The sequence below is a fragment of the Bombus flavifrons genome, chromosome 15 (genome assembly GCF_040668555.2).
Source record: "Bombus flavifrons isolate JBK064 chromosome 15, iyBomFlav1_principal, whole genome shotgun sequence".
NCBI lineage: Eukaryota > Metazoa > Arthropoda > Insecta > Hymenoptera > Apidae > Bombus > Bombus flavifrons.
The window spans coordinates 7,076,772-7,094,809 of NC_138456.1; the positions used below are offsets into that span (position 1 = coordinate 7,076,772).

At 37.6% G+C, this 18,038-nt stretch overlaps 1 protein-coding gene across 3 annotated transcripts in view; it reads right to left on the minus strand.

Annotated features, from left to right (window-relative positions):
* Positions 1 to 18,038, minus strand: part of LOC138187786 (homeobox protein 13) — a 173,435-nt gene that overhangs the window by 5,989 nt on the left and 149,408 nt on the right. For 2 of the 3 annotated variants that reach the window (XM_069128921.1, XM_069128922.1), the window contains exons 3-4: positions 2,434 to 2,911; positions 249 to 533 (exon numbers count right to left, since the gene is read on the minus strand). In XM_069128921.1, coding sequence (XP_068985022.1) covers positions 249 to 533; positions 2,434 to 2,911 — 763 coding nt within the window. Of the gene's footprint in view, positions 1 to 248; positions 534 to 1,581; positions 1,777 to 2,433; positions 2,912 to 18,038 lie in introns of those variants that run through there. The other variant, XM_069128923.1, reaches the window with a different exon arrangement.

Sequence of the window (18,038 nt, forward strand, 5' to 3'; positions counted from 1 at the left end):
ATTGTTAGTCCGATATCTTCGTTGTATCTTTAGAACATTTATTATAAGGAACGTATGAGTTTGTCAAAAGGAAACACTGCTGTAGATCAGCTTCGAACAGTACCAATCACTGTTTCAATTTAAATTACAATATATTAATATGTTTTTATATGTATGCAGACGAAGATATGAGATCTTAATTGAAGGTGTCTAAAAAAGTTTTCCTTCCAATTAAAAAAAAAAAAAAAGGACGTCACACAGATACTGACTCTGTCTGTAGCCCAGCAGTGGCATCTTTCCGACAGGCGTACCCCGCGAGTTCATGAAATTCTGCACATCCGTTAGGAATTTCTTTTCCTCGGCGGTGGTCTTTCGCTCGCTTCGTCGTACCACCGACGAAGGTGGCCTTCCAACGCTCGGTACCACCACGTTCGAACTCGCTGGGGCACTCTTCGAGGTAGACGCCACGGAAGCCTCGCTCTCGTTGCTCGATTCTCCTGGCGATGCGCTACGCTTTTTACGCTTCCTTCTCGGTCTTCCTTTCAATTTCGGCGCTAAAACATTATTTTACATTGTTTATTTCTATAATTTTTTTTTAATCATTAATTCAATCATTCTCATTAGATTAAACCTTTAAGAATGCAATAAAATAACGAAGAATCGAGAAAGTAATTTAGAAAACAAGTATTCCTTTATCTCCTTAAGATTTCTTGCATTTCTGTTATCAGATACTCCTAATCTGTTAGAAGAAATTAATAGTTGCGTTATGTATGATGTTACTTAACATTTGCTATATTGTGGCAAGATTAAGAAAAATATATCCCTGATTGTGTTTTTCTGGATTACTGGCTAAATACATATATAAAACATTATACGTTTACGATACCGTAATGTTCTTCTTTAATATCTGACGGTTATAAAAGTCTTACTGTTTGTTTTAATGCGATACACACAAAAGATGATGATTACCATTGGAATTAAATTAATAACAGGGCAATTCACGTCTCGCACGATTTCCGTTTCAAGAAAAAAGACTGCCATTAGGATCGCGTGAAATTTTTTTATTTCTCGTAACGAGTCGAAATTATACGCAAAATGTGAATATAAAATAACCTTGGTTATTACATTTGCTTAATTTTTCGCGATTTAAAAAGTAATCACTTTAAATAGCAGCAAAGAAAGAACATTATATTTCGTGAAATTTTTCGTCACAAAAGGATAACAAGGTTAGTTTTACTACATAACGAATATTTTCAAATTGTAATTCATATTTCTATCTGCTTTACATTACCAGAGCTGAACATACATATGTATGCAATTATTTATATCAATGCCATATGGCTAATTTTAACAAAATTAAAGAAGGAAACTTTCAAACATCGACTGCTCATCAAAAGATTACATTATTAGTTTTCGAACTTAATTTAGCACTGTACGCATTTTACACTGGACACTTGCAACATAGATCAGTATATGATATTGTTATCGTTTCTTTATAAGTTTCTGTATCCATTTCACTTGTACGTATCACATTTCAATACAAATTCTGTCCAGAAAGTCATTCCTTATGTCCTTTGTATGAACCACTATAATTTTACTCACCAGCAACTTGAAAATACACAATTTTATTTTCTTTAATCTTCATTAAAATAGTCATTGTCTATCTGTAGCGGCGTCAAAATTAAATAAACGAAACAATCAATGTGCACAATATACAAAGTCACACCATCACTGTTGTCACCTTCGTTGGTAAAATTTCTAGAAATCCCAGCAGAACAGTTCGATTGATATCTGCAGATAGATGTTTGTTCTACTGAATGTATTAATCCGGATTATGACCTTCGCTGTTATGGTTACAAAGTATCTTTCCAATAAAGCAACACGTCGTGCACAATGGAACCTTACAATAACGTTCTTCCCGCTAGCTTTACTCGACACGTTCTGTTGTTTTTTAAATACTTCTCTAGTCTTTAGCTAGCCTATGCAATCGTCTGCTGTGACTACGTGCAGCTAACCTCGGTCGGTAAATGATACCCAAAATTGCCGAAATTAATATGTATCTACTTTACGCAATGATTATTAATTATATCATGATTATGAATAATTATTAATTACCACGTAAGAACAGCATGGTATCTGATGTTTAACAAACAGGGTATTGAATAAAATTTTTACTTAGCGGACAGTATTTGTCGATTTAGTTAAAGATTAACGAATTATGTTCAGTACATTGACTTCTTAAAAAAAATAAGCTCTAGTTGTCCTGTTAATTGGATTAGGGAATAACTTTATTTTAATACTTAAGAGGTTAAATATTAATAGCAAGATACATAAATAAAGTAGATAAAATAGGTAATTGGTAAATTATAGAATTAAATAGAAAAATATTCGATAAATAGGTAAATAAAATTAGATAATAGTAGTGGGTTAATAGGTTAACAATTGAGCGCGTACCTAGGTGATTGCAGAGGAGCTCATGAGTTTCAAGGTCCGGGTAGTCGAAGGTATCTCTGCAGAAGAGTACCCTCGTACCTGGTGTGGCGGTGAATCCACCTAGTGCAGCTGCTATGGACGAGCAAAGCCAAGACGGTTCGGCACCTTCGAGCCTACGCAACAGTGCTCGATATCGACAGTACCTGGGGTACGAGAGCACGACCACTTTCGTTTGAGAAATACAATCCGATTTCCTTGTGTTGTGATTGCTTTCGTATTCCTTCTGTTGCTTATCGACGTCTGAGAAATCGATGCCAGGATCGGTGAGCACCTGAGGTTGTGGTATCTCATACCTTAGCGGACTGTTCGCCGGAGATGACGTCGGGGTCGGTGGATAAGACACCTCGCGACCCCACGACCATTCCAACGTAGGCGACAACCAGGTGACGAGATCGTGAACCCGCACGACCACCTTTTCCGATATCGTCAGCACTTCGTCCTGCAATCAGACAAATATTTTCCTTTTATAGTAATAATTGTTTAATAATTAGTAATTTAGTAGGTACAAAATAGAAAGATATAAAGAAAAGAGTAGAATAATTTATAGAAATCGATAAATTATATTTTAAAGCGTGATTCAAGAGCGTTTATTATAGTTAAACGTAATCACAAGATCTTTAGCGAGTACGAGCTATTATCCGCGTTACGTCACTAACTTATCATTTAAGTGACCCCTTTTCCGTTATTAAATCTTCTCCTTAAACTTGCTTTTATAGACTCTATAAATATGTATTTCCTCGAAACTTTTGTGTATTACTATATCTTCTAAAAGTAGGACGAAAAGTTCTCCATGTGTTTCATCATGCAACTTTTCTTTGCGATAAAACTTGCAGGGCATGTTGAAACAGTGTTTTTATATTAAATTAAATTACTTGTTGAATTAAAATAAATTACCTAACAAGAGAAGGGAGATAAACAAGATGATAATCAAGTTAGGCAATTTCGATGGAAACTTTCGGGATTTCTATTGTCTGAGGATGCAGGAACCTCTTTTACCAGTAAGACCTATCTAGAGTATTATTTTACCGACCTTCCATCGACAGGTGGAGGCACGGTCAAGTCCCTGCGCTACTTAAACTTCCCGATAATCTGACCTGTCCTGTACATAGATCTACTTGTCGCGTGTACGGCTAACACACCTATGTGCTCGTTATGTATACACATAATCCAGCCAACGTAACTCGTGGTTTATGTTGTACCTCGAGTGCATCGTTACCTACTCTGCTTCGGCGATAATTTAATTGTCCGTTGATGCCAGCGGCGACGTTATTTTCACAAAGTTTCAACTAACTCTTGGATCTGCTGATTTGTGGGATTTAATTCAACTGTAGGATATTGGTACCCATTAAAGCTTAAAGTATAAGTACGAACGTTAGGAAGATTGCAAATGACAGTAATAAAGTATAAAGTTATAGAGATAAAAAAATTCTTTTCGAGTAAATAATTTAATATCCGAAGATGGCTGAAATTGCATGATAGAACATGATAGATGATAAATGCCATATGCGCTCTTCGTGTATCTCGAAGATCGAACAATGCTAGTAATGACTCATAAGGTAAACATTGGTGTGAAATTTATTACCGAGACGTTGGACGCCTATAAATCAAACAAGAAAAGTAAACGTACAGCGCGACTAAGTATTAATGTTGTTCTTTTTCACCGTTCCTCGACCTTTGAATGAACATAAGACGAGCGGGAAATCAAATCGTAGAAAATAAAATGAACTGAAAACGTAGCCATTTAATTAATAACGAGTTAAACAATTCCAACTATCCAAGACTGAAATAACTGTATTTATTCAAACAACACGAAGTATGATGTTATATTTAATTAACATCGCCCGGTTCTCTACGACGTTCCTTTGCAATTAGCTTATATAACTGGAAGATTCGTTAGCGGCAAATCGAATCGTCCGGAAAGAATTGAGATTCAACGAGGGGCAATTGTGAGATGCACTTGAACCGGTGGCTCTGCGAGTAAATCCGTTAACCCACGGCGAAAAGAGCCTTGAGCCAAGTAAAATGGCCGGGTTTTAACCCCTTGCACTTCAACTGCCAGTCAGAGTTAGCTGTAAGATGCTGGATGTTTCAATGGAACCACTGCTAAGTTTGACAATATCGTTTTATACTATTCAAAGAATATATACAGACTCACCAAAGTATTCGACCACTTGTAGACACTTCTTATTAGTATACCACCGGTTTGAAATTTTATTAGCGTAGTGAAATGCTAATCAGAAACACGGTTAATACGAGCATATATTTCTCAGACATCAAAAAAAAAAAAAAAAAAATTAAGCAGTTGGTTGTCAATTATATCAAGAAATCTCAATATTTAATGGGACCATATTTAAAGGGATATATGGCTAATTATAATTGGAAACAGAATTTAAATATATACTTGTTCGTCTATGTTACGATATGATGTTCTATTTAGTTTGTAAGTCACTGTAGCCTCGGTTATACTTTCATCTTTTAGCTCCGTGCTCATCCGTGCCCTGCTTCAACTCTCGCCACTCCACTTCTCTTTTCCTTTGCTTATCTTTTTCCCCTCCTACCTATTGCTCGTCTTTCTCTCGTCCCTCGTTCACATCCCATTCTCCATCTTTTCTTCTCCAATCTCTATACCTCTTCTTCTTTCAGCTTTCAGCATTACCTCCCTTCTTTTTTACTCCCGCACCCTTGGTCACTTATTTGCCCTCCTGTTTGTACCATCTTTTCTTTGCTACTTTACCTACTCGCTCGCTTTCTCTGCTCGCTCTAATATACAATCACCAGATTAATTTGCTGATTGAAATAATTTACCGAAAAGTACCCTGTGTTTTTACGTATCATTTCTTTATTAAAAATAAATTATATCATATTTACATGTACAAGGACTGAAAGTAACTAAAATTGACGCGTCTTCGTTAACTTCTAATTTGTGAAATGTTTCATCAAGGAACGATCCAGTTAATTCGTATAAAAATCTGCAGTGTATCAGAAAAAAGACGTATTTTTTTGATAATTACAAGAGGCTATTGACGAGGGCGTGTCAGTCCCAATGCTACTAATGCGCTTCGCAACAGATTTATTTGCCTCTTTTAGTCACGTTCATCGCCGCTCGTTTCTTCTCATTGTCAATCTCAAAGAAAATCTTGCTCTTTTCTCTTTACTACGCCGTTCCATTTCCCTGTCTCCTTCGTGCTTCCGATACCAACCGTATAGTTGGTCGCTCTCTTTCGTGTTCTCCACCCCTGAATCACGACTCTGAAAACAAACTTTTCGTCTTAATCGCTGGGATACGCGGAAAACGATAGAACAGAATGTTGTAACCGAGAAGTATCACGCGTAGCACAAAGAAGAATCTTCCGACATGAATGCCTTTTTTCTCTCCTTTGTTCTACTCGCCTCTTCGTGTATTTATTGTCATGATTTCCTAAGAGGGTTCTCCTCCACGTTCTATTGACTTTTCGGATTGCCAATAGCTCCCTCTCTCTCTCTCCCTCTTTCTTTCTCTCTCTCTCTCTCTCTCTCTCCCTCCCTCTTTTTTCCTTTCGCCCCTCGTTGCCCTTTCACCCTTATTGATTTCGTTAACGCGAAGATATCGTTTTAATTAAATCCCTCGATAGTTTTTGCATCATTTGCCCACGGCTACAAAACCGTTTGTTATCAGATACGAAATCGTGTCTGATTATTCGTGTATTACATTCGGTGCCGTTGTTTCTAGAGAGCGAGTAAACTGCGGCAACTTTGTAATCACGTTAAAGCTGGTAGTGAAACTGATGGCGGGAGTTCAACTCGCAACTCGATTCTATTTAAATATTTAAATGTAGTTTTAAACTTCCATCCCCGGACGAAGTTTCTCCAAATTGGTAATCTCTTACTTTTCAATCGTCTAGGCCGAGCACTTACGTGAAATGCAATTAGCCAACTGTAAATTTTGGGTAGCGGGGAACATCGATCAAAGAGCGTCGTATTAGTCGTGGTACGAGGGCTGTGAATAGAAATGACTATAAAATTAATTATATGACTAGCGACGCGACACTAGCGCTATACTTACTTAATTAGTACTACGCTATATCAAAAGTAGGGCAGAATTACGCATTAATGAAAATATCTTCTTTGCGTATAATGCAATTAACAGTGTGTTCTGGTGTTACGTTTATGGGATTTTCTCGCATTACCGAAAGATCATGTCTAGTTAAAAATCGATAACTGCCCTGAATTGAGCTGCTAAACGGTTGCTTTTCCTAAGCGTTGAGACAACGAGTGATTTAGAGGCAAATACATAATAGATACGTGCTTCAGTACAGTGTACGGATCTTCTCGTATCATCGAGATTCTGTCTCATTGATTATCAATAATGATCCCGAATTAAGCTAAACAGCTGCTTTATGTTAAGACGAGCGATTTAGATGCAAGCTGTTCGTGTATGCATAAGTAAATTTCCCGGGTCCGTTGAAAATTTTTAATGAAACCAACACCAACACAGAGGCAGTTAAAGTTACGTTTTATTAATAGCTGAATGGATATTTCAATAAATCTTATGGCGGAACATTGAAACGCACATATTTCAAACAGCCCTCCGGCAAAGTATGCACTTGCAAAATTCAATTTAACAGAGCTACGAACGTACTGTTTGAGGCGTAAACTTTTCGCAAAGAAACAGCTACCAGAGGAAATTACATTTTAAGGTTTATAGTATCTTGAAATATTAAAATATATCTGGTGGGAAACAAACGTCCGTGACTTCCTTTCCGCGACTCTTTATTACACCTTCATGTTTACCCGTAGAAATATGGTTGCTCGAAGGAACTAGGAAAATATACAGCGTCCCGGCAATCATAGTACAATCGACAAGGGGATGATTCTACATGGAGAAATATAAAACACAATCTTTTCATACGGTGCAACGTTTCCAATGAAACTGAATTTGAAAATTTGTCTAGACAGAACGTGGAATAAAACTGTACCGTTTAAGGCCATCAAGAAAATAGAAAGTTATAATCTATATCTTCAACTTATTTCCATACGTTGTATAACCTTCTATCGATTATTTGCTCCTGTCCAGTCTGGACTTAGACAAGTTGGCTTTAGACAAAAATAAAACGTCGCACGAAATAATTTTCTTCTATAGCTTCGATTAGTTTTTTCACGTAGAATTATCCCTCTGTCGATCATACCATAATTGGCAAAATACTCTGTACAAAAGCGAGAGAGAAAGAGAAACTTTAACAATCAGGCGAAAACGATAAAATTAAAAGATAAAAAGAGTCATGTGTTCCCTGCGAGAGAATAAAACGATTGTTATGAAACGAGAGCGGCACCGAGTCGTTTTACACCTCTAAAATTTAGCTAACTTCCGTCGTCTGTACATTTAGAAGATGAGACAAACTCTCTCTATGCAGCCGAGTATTCCCCTTGACTGCACATATCCGAGATGTGTATCTAGAAGAGGGAGAGCCAGGGAGTCAACTAGAGAGGTAGGGCGAGAGGGTTAGGGAGAGACAAGGCGATAGCGGGATTAAAGGGGTCAACGGAGAGAAAGAGACAGGGCGAAAGGGTGAGAGAGGGTTGCGCAGCGAGGGGAAACCAGCGCACATGTGTAAGGGCAACAATGTGCCAGAAGGTAGTGCAATGTTGGCACAGATACAGACGCAGATTTAACCCCAAACTCATGACATGGACAGTATGCACGGAATCATGTGGAAATGTATTCCGACGTTGCTATGGGGATTCGCTGCCACCCTAAACACACCGATAACCTATCAATTCTCGGAGACTAAACGACCCCACAAAGTATAATATCTTCTACGTAATATAAAAATTATTGTGTGCCATCTAATCCCACATTGGCAGATGGCTACAATGGATGAAATTTTATCCCGTACGAATTAAATAATACCGTGATAATATCGTTCGTAATCTTAATCGAACATTTTAATCAAAGATAGCTTAACAAATTTTAATCAAACATCAGAGCTGGCGAAATCGTTGAAACAAAGCGATTGCAATAAATTTAAAGGATTATGAAACTCGCCTTATAATTTCAACCGTGAGACGCTACATTTATGGAAGATTTAATTATGCAAAAGTATATAAAATATCCAAAGTACTTGTACCGCTCGTTATAATATTTAGTAAATGAAACAAATCTCTGGCCAGGTTCCACTCTTTCAACTATACATTTACATAAATGTCTTCAGTCTGCTAATAATCCATTAGCGGTGATTAATGCGGCTGTAAATCAATTAAAGAAGAAAGAATAATATCCGATAACGCGTTTTATCGTAAATAGCACATTATTCTCGTAAATTTTTCCTTTGCAATTCGCAATGGCCGTTGATATCGCGTGAATAATAGCTGGACATCGCAGCTCGCTCGAATAGCGTGTTTACACTCGAGTAATTGTTACAAGCATGTACTCGATTAAGATTTTATCAAGCTCGCGCGATTCGTCAATTCCATCGTGCATTATCCTTTATACTCTATGCGATATGGTAAGGAGGAAAAATTGGCACGATGAAAAATCCATTCATATCGGCGAACAGAGACGTTATACGTACATTCCGGCAACATCTGTCAAGCGGAAGAGAATCGGTCTTGTTTCACGATTTCATATCTCCGAGCGGCCATTAAAGAGTGGCGTGGATGGATTAAGTCAATTCTTGTGCAGGCTAACAACCAATATCAAGGGACAGGATGAGAAGGGTTCACAGTTAACTGCTAAACCAGCGAAAAGATAGGGTAAAGCGTCTCGGGGAATGTTTTATGGCAAAGGTCCAAATGATGTTTGTGGCTCGGCAGAGAATACTAAGAATTGTTAATGAACTTTCGCTGTGTGTATCAGGAAAAGTAATTTCCAATTTGAGTAATCCCTTTCTTCCTTCTTCCTTGTATCTCTCCTTTGTTATCTCTTGCTGTTTGGCGTATTCGATCTTTTGTGGATTACCAATTATCCTCAGAGATATTTTTTTGGTTTTGAGAACATCTTTCTCGAATAAAAACCACTGTTGCATCAGATACGAAGTTGTTTTATCGTTTCTATTTATTCGTTTCCTATTTATTATATTCTTCGAATATTTTGTACGAAAAGATTGAAATGAAAAATGTTGGAGTATTCGCGTTCCTACGGGAAGATAAACATAGGACAGTGTCGTCTTTGTTACGAACCAACCCTTCAATCTTTAGCTCTTGCACTTCGATTTTACGTTCGTTTGTTTTTACCTTAATCGGGAGAACAATGGCAGCGGCCGCTTGTTCGACCAAGCTTATTAAAAATCTAAACTTTTTTTATTAAAATCTGTTACATACGGGGCAACGAGCGTTAAATTATTTTTATATTGCTTCATCATCCGATTATTGCGCGGACGGTCGACATAAATTTCGCATTACCATTTATAAATTATTTGCAACTCTGAATTCAATTAAATTTTACAGGAAAAGTCATCCCCGCGAGCGCGCGCCAGTTGTCCAGCGCATTTTGATTAATTCGCCAGCAAAAAATAATAAATAACTCTCGAAATTGTTTTACCGGCCGTATTAATTTTAACAGGGTTGCATTGTACGATCAATAATGTATATGTTGTTCGATTTGTTTATTTCAAGAACATCGAAACGCGCGCATCGGTTTTAATAACGATATCGCGACACGACAAGGACGAGCCTTAATTCTTTTCCATTGTAAACGCGAAACCGACCTCCCCTGATTCGCCCATTTACCAACGAAATTTATCGCATTAAACATAATAAACGACTTGTATACTCTGCAGCATGCTAGCGATATTATTATCGTAGCTACGAAACTTTCTATCTATCTGGGTAATCTCATCTTGTGCCCGCCACCTCCTTTATCTCTCGTCTTTCACTCAACTTCTTAAGTAGTCTTTTGTAACTTAAATTAAAATAGACGTCAGGAAGAGTATTCCTCGGTCGACATCGAACCAACCAGCCGTCAGATACAGAAGAAGAAAATCGCGTGCCATCGCGAACAGGTAGTGGAAATCTGTATGATTCTAAAAACGAATAAACGTCACAACGAATAGTTCGTATACGGTATTTTGCTCGTTTCCCGTAATTCAGATGCTTATTTGTTAAATTGATGAACTCCGCAGAACAGGAAGTAGAATAGCTGGATGAAACATCGATCCAGATCTTTTGGTTTTGGAAAATTTCACAGATATCAACAAATGGAATCAACTTCGCTTTGGCATGCGAGCGACTCGATTACCGGCGGATTATCGAGCTTATAGAAAATCAAAATCGAGGAAAATAGATCGATTTGGCAAGGGATGGAACACGCGTTCAATCGAGCTACATCGTTCAGGCCGGTAATCGTGAAACAGCGTTAAAGACGAAAAGCCGGAAGCAAACGAGAAGAAAAAATTCCGGGAGCCACCGTATAAATACGCAATGCTGCAGTTGACATATTCGCCGAGCGTACATAATACATTCATGGACGAGGGTGGTAGAGGGAGGAAGAGCCCGATGTGGTGGGGAAGTACAATCGTAGAGTGGAATATGTAGCGTGTTGGTTTTAGTGACGCTCAATCTTTGCTTGTAAACCGCACCGGGAGGCCATTACTTTGGAAGTCACGTCGTTATCCGGCCACGAATCTCACCGTGAAAAGTTTAGATTTCGAGCGTGCTTCCAAATCAAATTCTTCCCTCACCACCGCCAGGGCTTTGGAATTGTTTCTTCGTTTTTCTTTCGCCGCGAACCGGCTACCGAGCCCAACAAAGAGACGTCGTTCGAGTTTTATGGCTATGGAAGATTTACATCGTCGAAGGATAGACGAACGTGAAATCCTGAGCTTGATACAGGAAAAAAAAGAAACGTCTCACCGAACGTAGTAAATAAAAAAAGGAGATAAAGTACAAAAAAAAGAGGGGAAAAAGCAAGGAAAAAGACGGTGATAGAGAAAGAGGAAGAAAATATATGTAACACTTGCCGGACAGGAAAATACGAACAGGATTAATTTTAGCGCTTGTGACAGGTTTAAATCAATAAGTATGAGAGCCACTGCGAAGCATAAATCATTGTTAGATTAAACCCTGGAGCACGCGGTAGTAGATGGGGCAATGGCGCGCTTTCAGGAAATATAGGGTGACCCAAAAGTTCCGATCTATATTTCATCGGGTCATGTGCAGATCGACACGAATAATACTAACTGAAACTAGGCTAGTTGATCGTGTATTGGTCATCTATCTTTTAACAATTCCTTTTTATACGTTTCCCTGAAAATTCTTAAAAAATTAAAAAGAAATTTTGCTTCAAAAGAATATCGTATGCGAGTTTCCCGATGGTTTGAAGAGATTCCTAAAATATTTACTACCTGAAGAATTCTTTTTGGGATGATGGGGAAAAGGTGCGCAATAACCTTAACCACAGCCATTTTAGCCCCATCCAAAAGTAGAATGGCCCTCGAAATCGTGGAACAGATGGAGAGGAGACTTTTGTACGACAGCTAAAGGAAGTGCGTGCACCAAGAATGAAAAATTAGCGGTAAACAGTTACAGCAATTAGCGGCGGTAATTAACGCGCGTAATGTGAAGGCCACCTCGCGGCGAAAGTCACTGCCTCTAATGTTGGAAAATACGTTTTTGCTCGATTCACTCAGTCTGAATGAAAACAGTACCACTTTGCAACTGGTATGCCAGGATTGAAGCTAAAAGGAATTTGATTATGCTTGGTAGTTTACACACGGTGTTTCTGGATCGATCGAGCCACCCGCTGTCTCTCCCTACCTTTCATACTGTCTTTCTCCATCTCTCCCTCTCACTCTCTGTTATCCCTCTGCCCTGGCTTCCTCCTCTCTTCTTCCTGTTCCATTTTCCTCTTTATCTGTCTAGCGCACTCTCTCGCTCTTTCTCTGTTCGTGTTTCTACATCTTCGTCTGGTTCTGTCGGGGTTCATATGTGAGGAATGGGAATTACTTTTTCAAAAGGGAATAAAAATGGAACGCGATCTCGATTTGATCGTGTTTGCTCGACATGGAGTATTTTTGAAAACACTTTTTCTCGTCGTTTATATCGCGGTCGAACCGTGAAAATTTCCCTTTTTTGTCGATATAAGCCTTATACATTTTAAGATAAATCTCTTTCCTCTTATTGAGAAAATCAAATGTTGCATCGTTACCGACTTAGACAGAAATGATAAGAAAATAATCAACTATCCCCTGTACTTATGTCAATGAAAAGCAATTAAGGGTTCTTTTTAATCTTGTTAAATCGTTCTTTTTACCATCGCGCCATACTTGCATTAATGGCTTCGCTTTTTCACTGCTCAAATTATATGATAACCGTAACAGAATTCGTGTGCACGCCAGCACGATTTTTATAATAATTACCAACATGTTTCAGGCGATGCATAATCCTTATAATTTTCGTTTTTCCGACTTTAATCCAATAAATGGCTCGTTGATGAATTTAAAGGACACATTGGATACTTAATATTGCGTTCTTTGGGTAATTTTCGATTCGGTTGTCCTTCGAATAAGTTTTCTGAAAGGCATGATAAATACTAATGCGGTTATACTATATTCACTGAATGAAACAGATAGAGTTGAACATTTCAGCTAAGATTCAAAGTTTCTTGCTTGCTCTTCATGAATATATAATGTTCAACATTGTCTCACTGAGGAAAGGAAGCTTGTGTTATTAAGGAATTTTGAATGTTCCTCCTTAATCCTCTTTAGTATCCAACTTGTTTGAACATTTCATTATTTGACAGAAGCTTATAATAAAGGCACTATGAATTTCCCGCACAATTCAGTACGCGTTTTTAAAACATCTTTTTTTAAACGTAGTAAATCTGTTCTGTTTGTCGAAAGGAAGGCAAGATTGAAGCATGAAAATTCGAGGATCCTTCGGTTAAGGCTTAAGCCGAAAATGATAGAAGGAAAAATGACTGCGAAAAGTTTTGTTCAAGTAAATTCTGCCCATCGAAAATAACCGGAAACTTCGAATTACAGTGGAGAACCCGTAAGTTGCGTTCCAATATTTTAGTTTTTACAGTAGCTCGAAATCTTTGAACAGTTTTATGAAACTTAAACATCGTACTTAAAACTTATAATTCCATGCAAAGAAAAAGTTACCGGAGCAACTTCTGTGCCGCCACGTTTTATGTTTCATTTCTATTCATTATTCCAATGCTTCTTCAACGCGCCGATGCAAATTTTATCTTTTAACGCGCCCACCGGCTCCGGCGCGACGCTTCTAAGCAGTTCAGCGATAAAGGATTTGCGTTAACGAAGTAGTTGCCAACGTATTTCGTTAAGTCCGCGGAAACTGTTCGTCGATTAGGTATTGCTTAAACGATGGCCTATCAGCTCGCGCTTAATCCACCGAAATCTCATCGATTAATTTTAATTTACCGCTTGGTCTAAGATCAACCTCCAAATGAGACTATGAACCTTTCGACCCGTAAAATTTTAACTAGGCTAGGATAACGGTTGAATCAGAAGGGTATCTCGATCAAGCTAAATAATTTATTTTGTAATTCGTTTCGAGTTCGATTATGGGCAATTTTTAAGAGATCGGATTCTCATAGGAAAAAATTTGCTCCATGTTAATCAGTCTCGGTTATAATTATCATAATTCCAATAGCTTGTATATATTACTCTGTGTTTGTCGGTTACTTCACCATTTGCATTATTAATTTTTACGTAATATCTTCTGGTTGCGTGTAATAATTTTACCTTGTTATAATAGCAAACTGCAAAAAATCGTCATGCGTGTAACGAGTTATTTTTAAAAAAAACAAGGAACGTCAAGGATATAGAAAAGATTATTTCGAATCGACGCGGTCCGATTCGATCGTCAATCGCGAAATAATTTCGACCGCAACCCACGTTCACGGTATAAAATCCCTAAAAGAGGATTCCGCGATGCTTTTAACCAATCGACAGAGGCATTCCGCGAAAATGAACTCCCCAGGTCGGCGATTTATTTACGCAACGTAGTGACGTGTTTTGTTTATTCAATAAATTTATCGTTGCACGAGATTCGTTTCGAGAGTTTCAAATTTGAAATACAAAGCGCGTCGAATTCCATGGAAATGCATTTGATCGATAAACCCCACACTCTGTTCCTTCTCTTCCCGTCTCTTTTTGCCCTAGCCATTGTCTCTTTCGTACAGAGAAACAGGGCCAATAGAGAGTGCATTTCCACACTGGCGAAATAAAGGTTTTTCTTGGCATTTCTTTGCTTTGACCATGTTTAACACATTCTGAGCCACGAAAAAGAAGATCGAACAGGCATTTGATTACCTATTTGGCCTTGTCTGCACATCTTAGCGAAAGTATACATCTGTTCAAAGGAGATTCGTTCATGGAGAGTCAGACAATATGAAATCTGCAATACCAGCGCGCGACCGACCGGTTTTATTACACCATTTTCCACTGTCGAACGACGAGCGTATGTGCCATAATAGGAAGGATGTATAGTAAAGTAGAGTTATTTGAGTCATTTAACAACATCTTAAAATTCAATCTCCAACTTTACATAGAATAATCAAACTTGTTATATATTATGAGCAGGAGACATCGTTCGCCTTTAAGGTAATAACGAAAGATTGAGAAGATATCGCGTATTTTAGCGTCAAGAAAGAAAAGATATTGCAACCGAGGATCAAATAAACTTCTTTCTTTCTGACGACTAGTTCAAGTTGTTTCTTTTTAGAAAACACAATGGCCGTCAAGCTGTCCATGTACACAATATATGTATTTCACACCGCTAACAACGAGTCGTATAGCCTATTTTTAAATATAAATCGCTTAGAAATCGCTCGGAACCGGATTTGATAAAATTACAAGGCAGATCACTTAGCTCGACTCAAACATCCTTCTGATTCAAACAACCCTACCTTACCCTACGTTCATAACGTTCTGCATAAAAGGCACAGCAAAGAGCACTCGAATGTAACGTTGTAACAGAGCTCGAAAAACATTCGTGCGCTGTATTAAATTACACCGGCTAGACACGGCACAAGGAAGACCAGTAATTTTCACTTAACTCCTTGATAATCTAATTTACTTAATTTCTTGATAAAGCCGGGCTGAACGTATGCTCGCGAGCAACGCAAATTTCTAATTAAGCGCCGGCGAATAATTTTATTTTGCACAGCGCCGAAACTCGAACAGTTTCTCTGCAATTCAATGAAACAACAGGGGTGAGGCGGGCGTTTCAAATGTTGCTACAGACTTACCGAAAAGTTTTACCCCCTCGGCAGCCCCCCAATTCACCCGCCAAAACGCTTCCACCCCTCTTTTGCGGCCGTCAGTGCATTATATGTATAATGCACGCATGTAACAGCATACGTTCTCGGTACCAGCATAATAATAATAAAGTGACGTTTACATTTTGCCGAATGGACCAGATAAAGGAAAAAGAAGTAGGGATTAAAGTTGCTGGTCGCGCGTTACGGAAACGTGGCAAAAACTGCCGACAAACTTTGGATCTATTATTATTTGCAACGCGAGCGCTACGGAGATAATAAACTTTTTCCAGCCTTTTCCTTGGCAATGCCTTTTGATAACGAAATCCTTGGGAGAGCATGAAACAAGGAATGCAAAGTTGGCCATTATTCGAATTGTTTCGTATAAATATTTATCTAAAATAATTATTCGAGTACAGTCATTTCAGACGAATATTTTATCCGCGTAGTAATTATGCGTTATTTGCGATTAACAAAGTTACTCTATATACACGAATGTAATTCATTATACAATTAATTTTATATTAGAATAAATTATTAATCTTATTAGAATAAATGTTTATTCGTCAGCGAATAAAACGTTGTTCCTTATTTTTATTCGTTATCTTTTATTCGAGTAAAATTTTGCCCAATTCTGGGTTAGTATTTAGAACAGTGGTAAAGAATAACAATGTCGCGGAATTTCGTCATCAGGTATATTCAAAAATATTTATCGAACCGCAACTAAGTGTTATAATAATAGTCCGGAAACGTAAATGTACGTGTAAATTGGAGTTAGCAGCGAGTTACAAAAGGCATGTTTTGATATAACTCCATCATTCTATTATTATTTTAAACAAAACTCACGAACAAGGGTCGCGAGATAAATAGCTGAAGAAGCCCCGTAATATTCGTTATTCGATTAAAATCTTGCTTCGGTTCCGATCAATAATATGTTACGTTAATTAACGAACGATAGAATCATAAAAGCATACCACTATTCCGAGAAAGATAATATCAAAGTAAATTTAATATGGCGAAGTGCGTTTTGTAAAAGCATATTATTAAAGCGGGGCTGCATATTAAAAATAAATTATGCGAGAAAATTGAACACTGACTGAACACACAGCGCCCTCGCAACGTTGAATATCCAGCGAACATTGTAAATGCAAATAACACAGGAAGGAGATGAAATAAAAAATAGAACTGTTCCATGCTCGGCTTTGTATTCCTCTCCGAGAGAAAACGAACCATGTATCGTAGAATATATATTTTTCGACGTCCTCGAAATGCTAAGGGTATTGAATAATTCTTTTACTATTTTTCGAAGTTTTTACGAATCAATTGTTTTTAAATTATATAGATAATTTGAAAGAATATATTAGCTGAAACTCTAAGTGACTTTTTCTGGAACGAGCATCATTATGCGAATAACATAATCCTGACGATCTTCGGTAGTCTTAAAATGACCTTCACCTTCAATAGTACGATCTGAACGACCTTCAAAGTAACATATATATATATATATATTAATTATTATCATTAATTTGAATGTTAATTAAAAGCGACCTTGGTATGCAATTACAGTGAACTTGATGATTTCCTTTAATGATCGAATAGCCTTTGAATGCAACGATACACATGCAAATTTCATAAATATCGAAACTAAAATTAAAACGCGTACAGGGTCAAAGTAGATTCAGTTTTCGTTAAAGAATTTTAGTGATATTTTCCAGAATACGAAGCAGATAATACGCGCCAGTATTCGTCAATAAATAATCGATTTATTAAAGGTTCCGCATTGTCCAAGTTATTCGAAACCGGTCTTCAAACCGAGCAATCGAGACATTTGCTGTTCCTTGTGCATTTTAGCCAAGTATCCGTGTACACGCTCGTTCCTCGGTAATGACCGCTCTCTGCATCATTCGATCATTGCTCAATTGCCGTGGAACATTATTATCGCGATTCTCGAGAGCGGAACGATAAATGCAGGGTCCTTGTACACAATATGCTCCGGCTAAAAGGAGAGAATTGCTCGCTTGCAGCTAGTGATGGACTCAAAGTACTTCGAATCACTTAAACCGTTGTAACTTGCTTCTCTCATGTAATAGTAATATCATTAAACCAAGAAATAAAATGTTGCAATAGTAAATCGTAGAACCTGGAGCTTTTTCTTTTTTATCAAGTTTCACATCTTATTTCATAAATATCAAATCATATAAAAATACTACTAAGTGCTACATAATTTAATCCTGGACCTACTTAATTAATACGTAAATGCCATTAGCATCTATAAATACTTCTTTCAGAAAGCTCATCGACTCGCTAATATTCTGCGTAGTAACTTGATAATTCGTTGGTTAAGTGGTACAAAAATAATGTTTGCGAT